We start from the raw sequence: 12,210 nt of genomic DNA, 5'->3' as shown, positions 1-12,210 counted from the left end.
ATTATTACTCTGGATTATTTCAACTAGCATAGTATTTAATGTAAAATATAAATGACTAACATTGATTCAACAGCAAATAAATAGCACATATATACATACATACATATAGAATGGTAAAAGCTTATATTTACTTCATCTATAAGCAGTTTTGAACTATGTCCCTGAAACTTTCTCCTTCAGAATTCAGACACCATTGTCTGCTAAAATATCTTCTACATCTACTAAAGACTATTTCTTTGTCAATTTTCTTTACTGTTCCTCTTCCTCCTGATCTTTACATTTTCAGGTTGCTGCCGTTTCCTTTTTATTCTTGCCATCTAAACGTCTCATCTTGGATGAGCTTACACTAATGGGTTTAACAAATACTGCTGTAGATATTCAAATGTACAACTTCAAATTTCTTCCTAAATTGTAGAATAATCTGTCTAATTAACTGTTAGACCTCTCCAATACTAAAAGTCCATCAACAACCTACATTTACATTATGAAAACTGAAAAACTCTCTTCTCACTCTCTTCTCACTGAAAAACTTAGAATTCTTTTTTCAGTTAATATGGTCAGTGATCTGTAGTTTTGTAAACCATAAACTTATGCTTCAGCAGCAAAACCATACCATACTAAACCCATGAGTTAGACAATGTGTAGGTTCTGTGTACATTCTGTGTATTTTCATATTTATGGAATTCCACAATGCTATTTACTCTGAAAGATCCTATATGCCTTGGTCAATGCAAGATCCCCAATGAGCATAAAATAAGTGCTCTTGTGTTTGGAGCATGGTGTGATGAAAGTCGTTTTGAGGGAGTTCATCATGGCTTATTTCCATGGTGTCCCATACAAATTCCTTTATGGTTATTGAAAAATAAAAATAATAATAATTTGTTTTAAAAAGAAGCAAAAATATTCAAAGGAATTAGTAAAGAGGCATGGAATAAAGAATCAATGGACTTTCCTAGTAGCTCAGCTGGCAAAGAATCCACCTGAAATGCAGGAGACCCCAGTTAATTCCTGAGTCCAAAAGATCCTATGGAGAAGGAATAGGCTACCCACTCCACTATTTTTGTGCTTCTCTCATGGCTCAGATGGTAAAGAATCCATCTGAAAGGCGGGAGACCTGAGTTCAATCCCTGTTTTGAGAAGATCCCCCTGGAGGAGGGCATGGCAACCCACTCCAGTATTCTCGCCTGGAGAATCCCCATGGACAGAGGACCCTGGCAGGCTACAGTCTATGGGGTCACTGAGTCAGACATGACTGAGTGACTAAGCACAGTACACCCCAAGAAGATATATATTATGTTTCAAAGCTACACAGTAGTTCTTCATTTTCACCTATTAAGGCTGCTCATTTTTTTTTCTTTTTTCTCTTGCAGAATATGCAGTGTAAATTTAAAGTGTTTATTTAAACATGATGACTAACTCTAAACATAAATATCTACTATAAGTTAGTCTACCAAAAAGTACTTTCTTCTGTGTATTCTGTTTTTACGCTAAAACATTATTATATATTACTTGCTGATTACAAAGGATACCCATGTCTCATGTAGAAAACTGAAAGATAGAGAAAATCGAAAATTCAACTATTTATCTAGCACATATTATTCCATTCACCTGAGATAAACATGTCTTAACACTGGATCTATACTTTCCATTAATAGTAATGCTATTACAAAAGTAAAATAATTTACACACAAGTGACATCTACATGTTGATAGTAAGACAAAGGTGATATGAATAAGTGAAGTGATTTTTTAATATATTTTACAATAATATCACAAGTTATCAAACAGTGCACAGAAATTAACAGGGATTGGTATCAAAAAAGCTCTATAACTAGTTTTTTTTTTTTTTAAGTACATTATCTATGTACTAAGTATGTCTTAACCATTCTTAATGTGGAGATATTTTTCTCATCATCCACTGACAAGCAAATGTTGTCAGAAAGAGAAAATATTTAAAAAAGAAAACAACAAAGAAATCTCACAAAATTCCAAGCCAATAGAATTACATTGGTAACTATAAAGGAATGATATCCAAAACAGAAAATTCATAAGCCAGATATTTTCTGGGTTTGTACATCATCATGTTAAATATGGTTATGTTTGTATAGACTGTCTACACCTTGACAATTGAAAAGAAAGAGTAGCAATGTCTCCAAAAGGGCAAAGACATTTGCAAAGCCTTTTTTGAATCTGCACAGAAGAGTCCTCTATATAGCCACTGATCCCAGGATCCAAAGACTGGACAGCTGGGTAGAACTCAGAATTACAGAGTAAATTCAGGATTAGGAGCACAGAAGCAGTTAGTATACAAAATCAGTTCTGTTCAGATCATTTCAGTCACTCAGGCATGTCCAACTCTTTGCCACCCAATGAACCACACCATGTCAGGACTCCTTGTCCATCACCAACTCCTGGAGTTTAACCAAACTTGTGTCCATTGAGTTGGTGATGCCATCCAACCATCTCATCCTCTGTTGTCACCTTCTCCTCCTGCCCTCAATCTTTCCCAGCATCAGGGTCTTTTCCAATGAGTCAGCTCTTCGCATCAGGTGGCCAAGTATTGGAGTTTCAGCCTCAGCATCACTCCTTCCAATGAACCCCAAGGATTGATCTCTTTAGGATGGACTGGTTGGATCTGCTTACAGTCCAAGGGACTCTCAAGAGTTTTCTCCAACACCACAATTCAAAAGCATCAATTCTTCTGCACTCAGCTTTCGTTATAGTCCAACTCTCACATCCATACATGACCACTGGAAAAACCATCGCCTTGACTAGACGGACCTTTGTTGGCAAAGTAATGTCTCTGCTTTTTAATATGCTGTCTAGGTTGGTCATAACTTTCCTTCCAAGGAGTAAGCGTCTATTAATTTCATGGCTGCAATCACTATCTGCAGTGATTTTGGAGCCCAGAAAAAAAAAGTCAGCCACTGTTTCCACTGTTTCTCCAACTATCTGCCATGAAGTGATGGGACTGGATGCCATGAACTTAGTTTTCTGAATGTTGAGATTTAAGCCAACTTTTTCACTCTCCTTTCACTTTCAGCAAGAGGCTCTTTAGTTCTTCTTCACTTTCTGCCATAAGGGCGGTGTCATCTGCATATCTGAGGTTCTTGTTATTTCTCCCAGAAATCCTGATTCCAGCTTGTGCTTCACCCAGCCCAGCGTTTCTCATGATGTACTCTGCATATAAGTTAAATAAGCAGGGTGACAATATACAGCCTTAATGTACTATTTTTCCTATTTGGAACCAGTCTGTTTTTCCATGTCCAGTTTTATCTGTTGTTTCCTGACCTGCATAAAGCTTCCTCAAGAGGTAGGTCAGGTGGTCTAATATTCCCATCTCTTTTAGAATTTTCCACTGTTTATTGTGATCCACACAGTCAAAGGCTTTGGCATGGTCAATAAACCATAAATAGATGCTTTTCTGAAACTCTCTTGCTTTTTTGATGATCCAGCAGACATTGGCAATTTGATCTCTGGTTCCTCTGCCTTTTCTAAAACCAGCTTGAACACCTGGATGTTCATGGTTCACATATTGCTGAAGCCTGGCTTGGAGAATTTTGAGCAATATTTACTAGCATGTGAGATGAGTGCAATTGTGCAGTAGTTTGAGCATTCTTTGGCATGGCTTTTCTTTGGGATTGGAATGAAAACTGACTTCTTCCAGTCCTGTGGCCACTGCTGAGTTTTCCAAATTTGCTGGCATATTGAGTTCAGCATTTTCACGCATCATCTTTTAGATTTGAAAAAGCTCAACTGGAATCCCATCACCTCCACTATCTTTGTTCATAGTGATGCTTCCTAAGGCCCACTCGACTTCACATTCCAGGATGTCTGGTTCTAGGTCAGTGATCACACTATCATGATTATCTGGGTCATGAAGATCTTTTTTGTATAATTCTGTGTATTCTTGCCACCTCCTTTTAATATCTTCTGCTTCTGTTAGGTCCATATCTTTTCTATCCTTTATTGAGCCCATCTTTGCATGCAATATACCCTTGGTATCTCTAATTTTCTTGAAGAGATCTCTACTCTTTCCCTTCTATTGTTTTCCTCTATTTCTTTGCATTGATCACTGAGGAAGGCTTTCTTACCTCTCCTTGCTATTCTGCATTCAAATGGGTATATCTGTCCTTTTCTCCTTTGCTTTTCACGTCCCATCTTTTCACAGCCCTTTGTAAGGCCTCTTCAGACAGCCATTTTGCTTTTTTGCATTTCTTTTTCTTGGGGATGGTCTTGAACCCTGTCTCCTGTACAATGTCATGAACTTCCATCCGTAGTTCATCAGCCACTCTGTCTACCAGATCTAGTCCCTGAAATCTATTTATCACTTCCACTGTATAATCATAATGGGTTTGATTTTGGTCATACTTGAATGGTCTGGTGGTTTTCCCTACTTTCTTCAATTTAAGTCTGAATTTAGAGTTCATGATCTGAGCCACAGGCATCTCCCAGTCTTGTTTTTGCTGACTGTATAAAGCTTCTCTATCTTTGGCTGCAAAGAATATAATCAATCTGATTCGATGTTGACCATCTGGTGATGTTCATGTGTAGAGTCTTCTTTTGTGTTGTTGGAAGAGGGTGTTTGCTATGACCAGTGCGTTCTCTTGGCAAAACTCTGTTAGCCTTTGCCCTGCTTCATTCTGTACTCCAAGGCCAAATTTGCCTGTTATTCCAGGTGTTTCCTGACTTCCTACTTTTGCATTCCAGTCCCCTATAATGAAAAAGACATCTTTTTTCAGTGTTCGTTCTAAAAGGCCTTGTATGTCTTCATAGAACCGTTCAGCTTCAGCTTTTTCAGAATTACTGGTCGGAGCATAAACTTGGATTACCGTGATATTGAAAGGTTTGCCTGGAAATGAACAGAGATCATTCTGTTGTTTTTGAGATTGCATCCAAGTACTGCATTTCGGACTCTTTTGTTGACTATGATGGCTACTCCATTTCTTCTAAGGGATTCCTGCCCACAGTAGTAGATACAATGGTCATCTGAGTTAAAGTCACCCATTCTAGTCCATTTTTGTTCACTGATTCCTAGAATGTCGACGTTCACTCTTGACATCTCCTATTTGACCACTTCCAATTTGCCTTGATTCACGGAACTGACATTCTAGGTTCCTATGCAATATTGCTCTTTACACTATCAGACCTTGCTTTATCAACTGTCACATCCACAACTGGGTGTTGTTTTTGCTTTGGCTCCATCCCGTCATTCTTTCTGGAGTTATACCTCCACTGATCTCAAGTAGGGTATTGGGCACCTACTGACCTGGGGAGTTCATCTTTCAGTGTCCTATCTTTCTACCTTTTCATACTGTTCATGGGGTTCTCAAGTCAAGAATATTGAAGTGGTTTGCCATTCCCTTCTCCAGTGGACCACATTTTGTCAGACCTCTCCACCATGACCCGTCTGTCTTGGGTGGCCCCACATGGCATGGCTTAGTTTCACTGGGTTAGACAAGGCTGTGGTCCATATGATCAAATTGGCTAGTTTTCTGTGATTTTGGTTTCAGCCCATCTGCCCTCTGATGCCCTCTGTTAGCGCCTACCATCTTACTTGGGTTTCTCTTACCTGTGACGTGGGTTTTCTCCTTTCGGCTGCCATTCCTGACGTTGGACGTGGGGTATCTCCTGTCCGCAGCTCCTGCGCTGTGCAGCCACCACTCCTGTCATTATTACTGACAGAATCAGTAATAACACAGAATTAGAAGAAGTGTTAATGGAAGAGTCACCACATGCTTCTCCACTGTTGAGTATTAAGAGCAAGAAAGTAGGGAGGTCAGGTGCCCCAGAAACAGGATTTGGAGGCAGGCTTTTGTTTTTTAAAAAGTAGGGAGAACTGTTGTAGCAGGAAATGACAACCCACTCCAGTATTCTTGCCTGGAGAATCTTGTGGACAGGGGAGCCTGGTGGACTGCCATCTATGGGGTCGCACAAAGTTGGGGACGCGACTGAAGCGACTTAGCATGTATGCATGCATTGGAGAAGGAAATGACAACCCATTCCAGTATTATTGCCTGGAGAACCCCAGGGACAGAAGAGCCTGGTGGGCTGCTCTCTATGGGGTTGCACAGAGTTGGACATGACTGAAGCGACTTAGCAGCAGCAGCAGCAGCAGCAGGGAGACCTGTAGTGATCAGAGATGGAACAGAAACCGAGGAGAGAAAATGTGAAAAAATCAGGGCAGAGGAGGTAATATTACGAAAGACTTGATTTGGGAAATTAACATGGTTTGAAAGAGGGAATGGGTTTTAGTTTCGCTATATCTGAATTTTTATCCTGAGACTTGGTAAATTTCCATGATATTTGAATTCTTCATCTGTGATCTACCTTTAAAAAGATATTGGAAATAAATAAATTACATAAGGTAATTTTTTGAGTGATTTTCATAGTTTTTTCACAATATAATGAATCTTTACATCTCTCAATCATTCTTTCTCCAACAAGGTCTAGGGACCAAATACAAGAGTTCTGGCTCAGAGTGTGGCTTGGAAAAGAAGGATTAGGAAAGAAATGTGTCTGAAACATCCAGGATCAGTAACTGAACCACTGAATTCATACTCAGGAAATATCACTTTAAGTAACTGCGTGGCCACCAAGGCTATTAATATTATTTATATTCTTATAATATATATTATTTAGATTATTAAAAAAATAAAAAAAATTACCTAAACCCATATAAATTAAATTTGTACTATGAAGTTTCCAAATCCTCAGGAAAGAAGCAAGGCAGAGAATAGCAAAAAAAACAAAAACAAAAACAAAAACAGTAGGATCTGAAATATATTCATGGGTGTGTTGTACAAAACTAGAGAATAAAAGGATAATGCACTTTGTGTGTCTAGCTTCTTTGTTTAATTGAGGAGCCTGAGAAATGAAACAACTGCTGCGATATGAAACCTAAGAGTAAAAACTGTAGTCATTGATTCTCTGCTTAAGTATTCTATGCCACATCCAATGGTAACTCCTTTGTTTTACAAAATGATGGAGAAATTCTGTTTGTATAAAAACTGAAATTATGGATAAAAAGGAAAAAAACTGAGTTTTTCCTTCCTATAATGAAAACCAAGTTCTTCTCTATTGTGTGTTACTTGCCTGTGTGTTTCCTTGAGTACTCACACAGAATACTCCTGATCATGTAATGTGAAGATTTCCCACACAGTTCTCTAAGACACCTACTGGCATCTTATAATGGAACTGAATTCTAATACTATCTGTCTGGAGACAGTGTATCCAGGCAGATGTTTGTATCTCGCAGGCTAATCACTCAGTCTCCTAGGACTGCCCTCTACTCTCACCTCAGATGCCAGTTGGAAGTCTAGGTTGTTACCCAGACTTCTGACTACTGACTATAGATCAGAGGTCCCAACCATATTCTCTTCAGGTTTAATTAATTTGTAAGAGCAGCTCACAGAACTTAGAGCAATATTTTACTTATTTTTATCAGTTTATTATAAAAGGGGATGATAGAGGATATGGGTGAATACCCAGATGGAAGAGAAGAGTAGAGCAAGGAATGTGGGAAGGGATTTGGGAGTTTCCATGTCCTCTAAATGTTCACTGATCCAGAGGCATGCCAACCCCATTACCGATGGGATTTTTATGGTGGCTTCATTGGGATGGCCAGTAACTTTATTTCAGCCCTCTCTCTTCTTAAGAGAATGAAGGATAGGGCTGAAAATTCCAAGCTTCTTATCATGGCTTGGTCTTTCTAGTGAGCAACCCTCATAGAATAGTCCACACAGAACAAAAGAAACTCTTATTGTCCAGGAAATTACAAGTATTTCAGGAGCTCTGTGTCAGGAACAAGGGGCAGAGACCAATATATATTTTCCATTATCTCACAGCAGATAACTTTATTCTGTGTCCAGATTCAAGGTTTGCTAATATTTTTGAGAAAAGTTTTTAAGAAAAAAATTGCAAATAATAATAATGGACTAGTATATATATGGAATTAATAATATTTTCTATAACAGTAGAAAACTGCAATTTTTAAATTAGGTGTGCTAAATGATAAAATTCAATTTTATTTCTTTTTATCGAGGTATAATCAATATATAACATTTTACTAGCTTCTGATGTACAATATAACGATTTGATATTTGTATATATTGCAAAATGATCACCACAATAAGCTTGGTTAATATCTGCCACCATACATAGTTAGGTTTTTTCCTTGTGATGAGAACTTTTAAGATTTATTGTCTTACCAAATTTCAAATATGAAATATGGAGTTGCTAAATATAGTCACCATGATGACTATAGAAATTTGATTATTTAAATTAATTCAAGGTTGAGTATAATGTATTAAGAAGAATTCACAGGAGAAGAAAACAGCACTATAACAAAATGGATTATCATATTATTAGATATCACTTACATTATTAGCCACTGAATGTTTGTATCCCTACAAAGTTTTTATGTTGAAGGCCAAACCCCCAGTGTGGCTATATTTGAACATGAGACATTTAAGGAAGTATTTATGGTTAATTGAGGTCAAAAAGTGGAACCTGTTTCTAGGTCACTCTATTCTCTTTCCCCTCCTCCCTGCCCCACTCCCCTCAGTGCTCACTCAGGAATGGCCAGATAAGGACAAAGTAGCTCTCTGCAAGGGAGGAAGAGACACCTTACCAGAAACATACCCTGATAGACCTTAATCTTACTTTCCATCCTCCAAAACTGTGAGAAATGATTTTATGTTTAAATCATATAGTCTGTGATATTTCATTATGATAGCTCAAATACACTTATACCCAAAAGATGTTGCATTTGCTATATACAACTAGTATTGTTTCTCATATCCAAAACTAGTTTCTGAACTCTGATTTTTAATACTCCAATTTTACCCTACTGCTCCTTCAGTTTGATCTAATTAACAGTTACATTTCATTTCTACATTTATTTGTTTATTCATTAATTTATTTTCACTTCAAGTGAGGTCTCTCTTCTGGATACAGTGAATTAAAACTAAAAAATATACATAATGACTTATCTTGGGAAGAACATGTGATGTATTAACATTAATCAACTGTACCAAAGTTGCTAATTCCCAACTATTTCTCCTTGAATTTACATTCATTTATATCCAATGGACAGAGGAGCCTGGTGGGCTATAGTCCATAGGGTCACAAAAAGTCTGACACTTCTTGGTGACTAAACAGCAGCAACAAGGACAACAGCAAGGACTGATGGCTGATGCTGAAGCTCTAATACTTTGGCCATCCGGTGTGAAGAACTGACTCACTTGAAAAGACCCTGATGCTGGGAAAGATTGAAGGCAGGAAGAGAAGGGGACGGCAGAGAATGAGATGGTTGGAGGGGATTACCAACTCAGTGGACGTGAATTTGAGTAAACTCCAGGAGTTGGTGTTGGACAGGGAGGCCTGGTTTGCTACAGTTCATGGGGTCGGACAGAGTCGGACATGACTAAGCGACTGAACTGACTGAACTGAAAGTATATGAGGAGAAATTGAGCAACAAAATGTGAAATGACTGATATCTGTGATGTCACTGCCATCAAGGGAACTTTTTTAATGATGTCTATAAATAGATGTCTTGGTAAAATTTTTTATAGAAGAATACTAAAACTATTTTGATATCTTTGAATGCCACTAGATTTTCTTAAAAAACCAATTTCATCATTTTAAATTAGTACAAATTTCTGAAATCACAAAAGCTTTCAAAATCACTCCATGAAATTCTTTCTAAAACAAAGGAGAGAAGAATATTCATGCCTAATTAAATATTTAATTATTTATATATTTCAGTGTTAAGTCTAACCACTTAATTTGAGGAAAATTATGATTTGATTGAGGCTTCCCTGGTGGCTCAGAGGTAAAAAATCTGCCTGCAAGGCAGAAGCTGCAGATGCGTGTTTGAGCCCTGGGTGGGGAAGATTCTCTGGAAGAAGGCATGGCAACTCACTCCAATATTCTTGTCTGGAGGATCTCATGGACAGAGGAACCTGGCAGGCAACGGTCCATAGGGTCACAAAGTGTCAGACATGACTAAAGTGACTTAGCACACACACATGATTTGATTGAAATGAATTTTAATTTTTTTTTAATATTTTCAATGACCTATATGTGAAGTGAAAGTCACTCAGTCTATCCAACTCTCTGTGACCGCATGGACTGACTGTATAGTCCATGGAATTCTCTAGGCCAAAATACTGGAGTGGGTAACCGTTCCTTTCTCCAGAGGATTTTCCCAAACCAGGGATTGAACTCAGGTCTCCCACATTGCAGGTGAATTCTTTACCAGTTGAGCCAGCAGGGAAGCCCAAGAATACTAGAGTGGGTAGCCTATCCCTTCTCCAGTAGATCTTCCTAACCCAGGAATAAAACTGGGGTCTCCTGTATTGCAGGCAGATTCTTTACCAGCTGAGCTACCAGGGAAGCCTTCATATATATGTGGAAAATATGTTTGATAATCACATTATATATTTGCATTTATCCATTTATGAAATATTTGGAGCATTTACTATGTACAAGATATTCTGTGGATAAAAGAATTACAAAAGGGAAAATTGTGGAATATAATTCTTGCTCAGATATTTTATGTGTATTAGATATTGAAATCTTTAAGAAGAGGAATAAGGGTTAATAATTTTGCATGCCCTACCTTAAAAATAGTTCTCAAAACTTTGTATACAATTAATAAATGCATATTTGCCAAATAGAAAAGTGTATTGATCAGTAAAATAATAAAGTAAAGAAACTATAATTTATATTACAAAATAAATATCTCAAATCTATCAACATCACAAATAATGTAAAGTTGAAAATAAGTAAGTTACAACCAACACTGATGTGCATAAAGATAAAAATCAAGATTGATATACATAAAGATAAGTATTAAGAGAGGTGATAAGAGACATCATTTTAGAAGTTTAAAAGAGAGAGAAAGGAAAGAAAATGCCTCAATCTGGTCAGATTCACTCAACTGCACATTTTTGCAGTAAGACTGAACACATCAACTTGAAATCAATATATATTGACCATTTACTTCCAATTCCTGGGTTTGTCCTTGGTGATTTCTACTTGACTTCTAATCAGTTTCTTAGATACGTGATAACACTCTATTATGTGGCAATTTTAAGCCAGGACTTTAACCTGGTAACATCCTAGGTTTAATAGTATCCAGGGAATCTTTGCTTTTATATATGTAATAGTCATTCCTCCTTCTTCTGAATACACAGCTTCTCCATCTCTTAACATATGAGGTTCAGGTTAGGTTAGATTGCCTATATCCCCTTTAATATAGTGATTAGATTGTTATATGACCTCCTGAGCCGATAAAAATCAAACATGGGTTTATGTTGAGCTTGTAGGATAAAGGCACACAATTTCTACAGAATTTTTTACCTAAGAAAAGATGGATTTAGTGCTGCTGCTTGTCACAATTTTTACTACTAAATAGAAACAGCCCACCTGAGAATCAGGTCAAAGGCATAGGAATGCAGGTAGGAGAAGGAGAGCTAAGGAATGTTTAAGAAATTCTGTCCTGATATTAATATATATTGAAAGCAGATCCAGCTGTGTTTGTAGTCACATTCATCCCTGGACTCCCTTATTATGTAGAATAAACAATTTTTCCACTCACTCTTTACATAATCCTAGTAAGAATTAGAAACTTATTCCTTTGTCAGTCTTGGCCAAAAGCTAATTATGTGAACCACATGACACCAAGTTTCCTAATAAATATTATAGAATTATGTACTATATCCAAATAATTGCTTTTATAGACTGTGCTCAATGCAAATATTAATAATGTTTTTGAATATTTGCTAAAAATATAAAAATGTTAAAATCATAAATCTAGGAGACAGAAAATTTCAGTGCATATAACTCCATATATAAGCAAGTTCACTTTCATTTTTCTCTATCAAAATATGTAAAGTTTTAAGTAAAAGTTATGGCACATTGAATAGTGTGAATACGGATCTAGTCATTCCTATTATACATACATATGTTACACATAACTCTCTTTAAAATGATTAATTTATTTTGTTTTTGTATAATAGTAATTAAAATGTATTGATGTCCATAATTATCACCAACTATCTCATTACTTTCAATTTGTAAGTGTGATGTTTCTATAATTTTCAGGGTTTGTATTTTATAGTGATAAGAAAAGCTAACAACCTCCTCTCTCTGAACCACTGAAGCACAAAACATCCTAGGATCCAAAATACCCAGGCCGGTACTA

The 12,210-nt window shown here is 36.9% G+C and overlaps 1 protein-coding gene across 1 annotated transcript in view; it reads right to left on the bottom strand.

Annotated features, from left to right (window-relative positions):
• LOC145539113 (uncharacterized) overlaps positions 1 to 12,210 on the bottom strand; it is a 748,246-nt gene that overhangs the window by 118,499 nt on the left and 617,537 nt on the right. The window contains exon 7 of the mRNA XM_081572604.1: positions 5,572 to 5,677. Within this exon, the coding sequence (XP_081428730.1) occupies positions 5,572 to 5,677 (106 nt within the window). The remainder of the gene's footprint in view (positions 1 to 5,571; positions 5,678 to 12,210) is intronic.

This window comes from Giraffa tippelskirchi, chromosome 2 (genome assembly GCF_054371585.1).
Source record: "Giraffa tippelskirchi isolate mGirTip1 chromosome 2, T2T-mGirTip1v1.2.pri, whole genome shotgun sequence".
NCBI lineage: Eukaryota > Metazoa > Chordata > Mammalia > Artiodactyla > Giraffidae > Giraffa > Giraffa tippelskirchi.
This window is presented reverse-complemented; position numbering and strand designations above follow the sequence as displayed.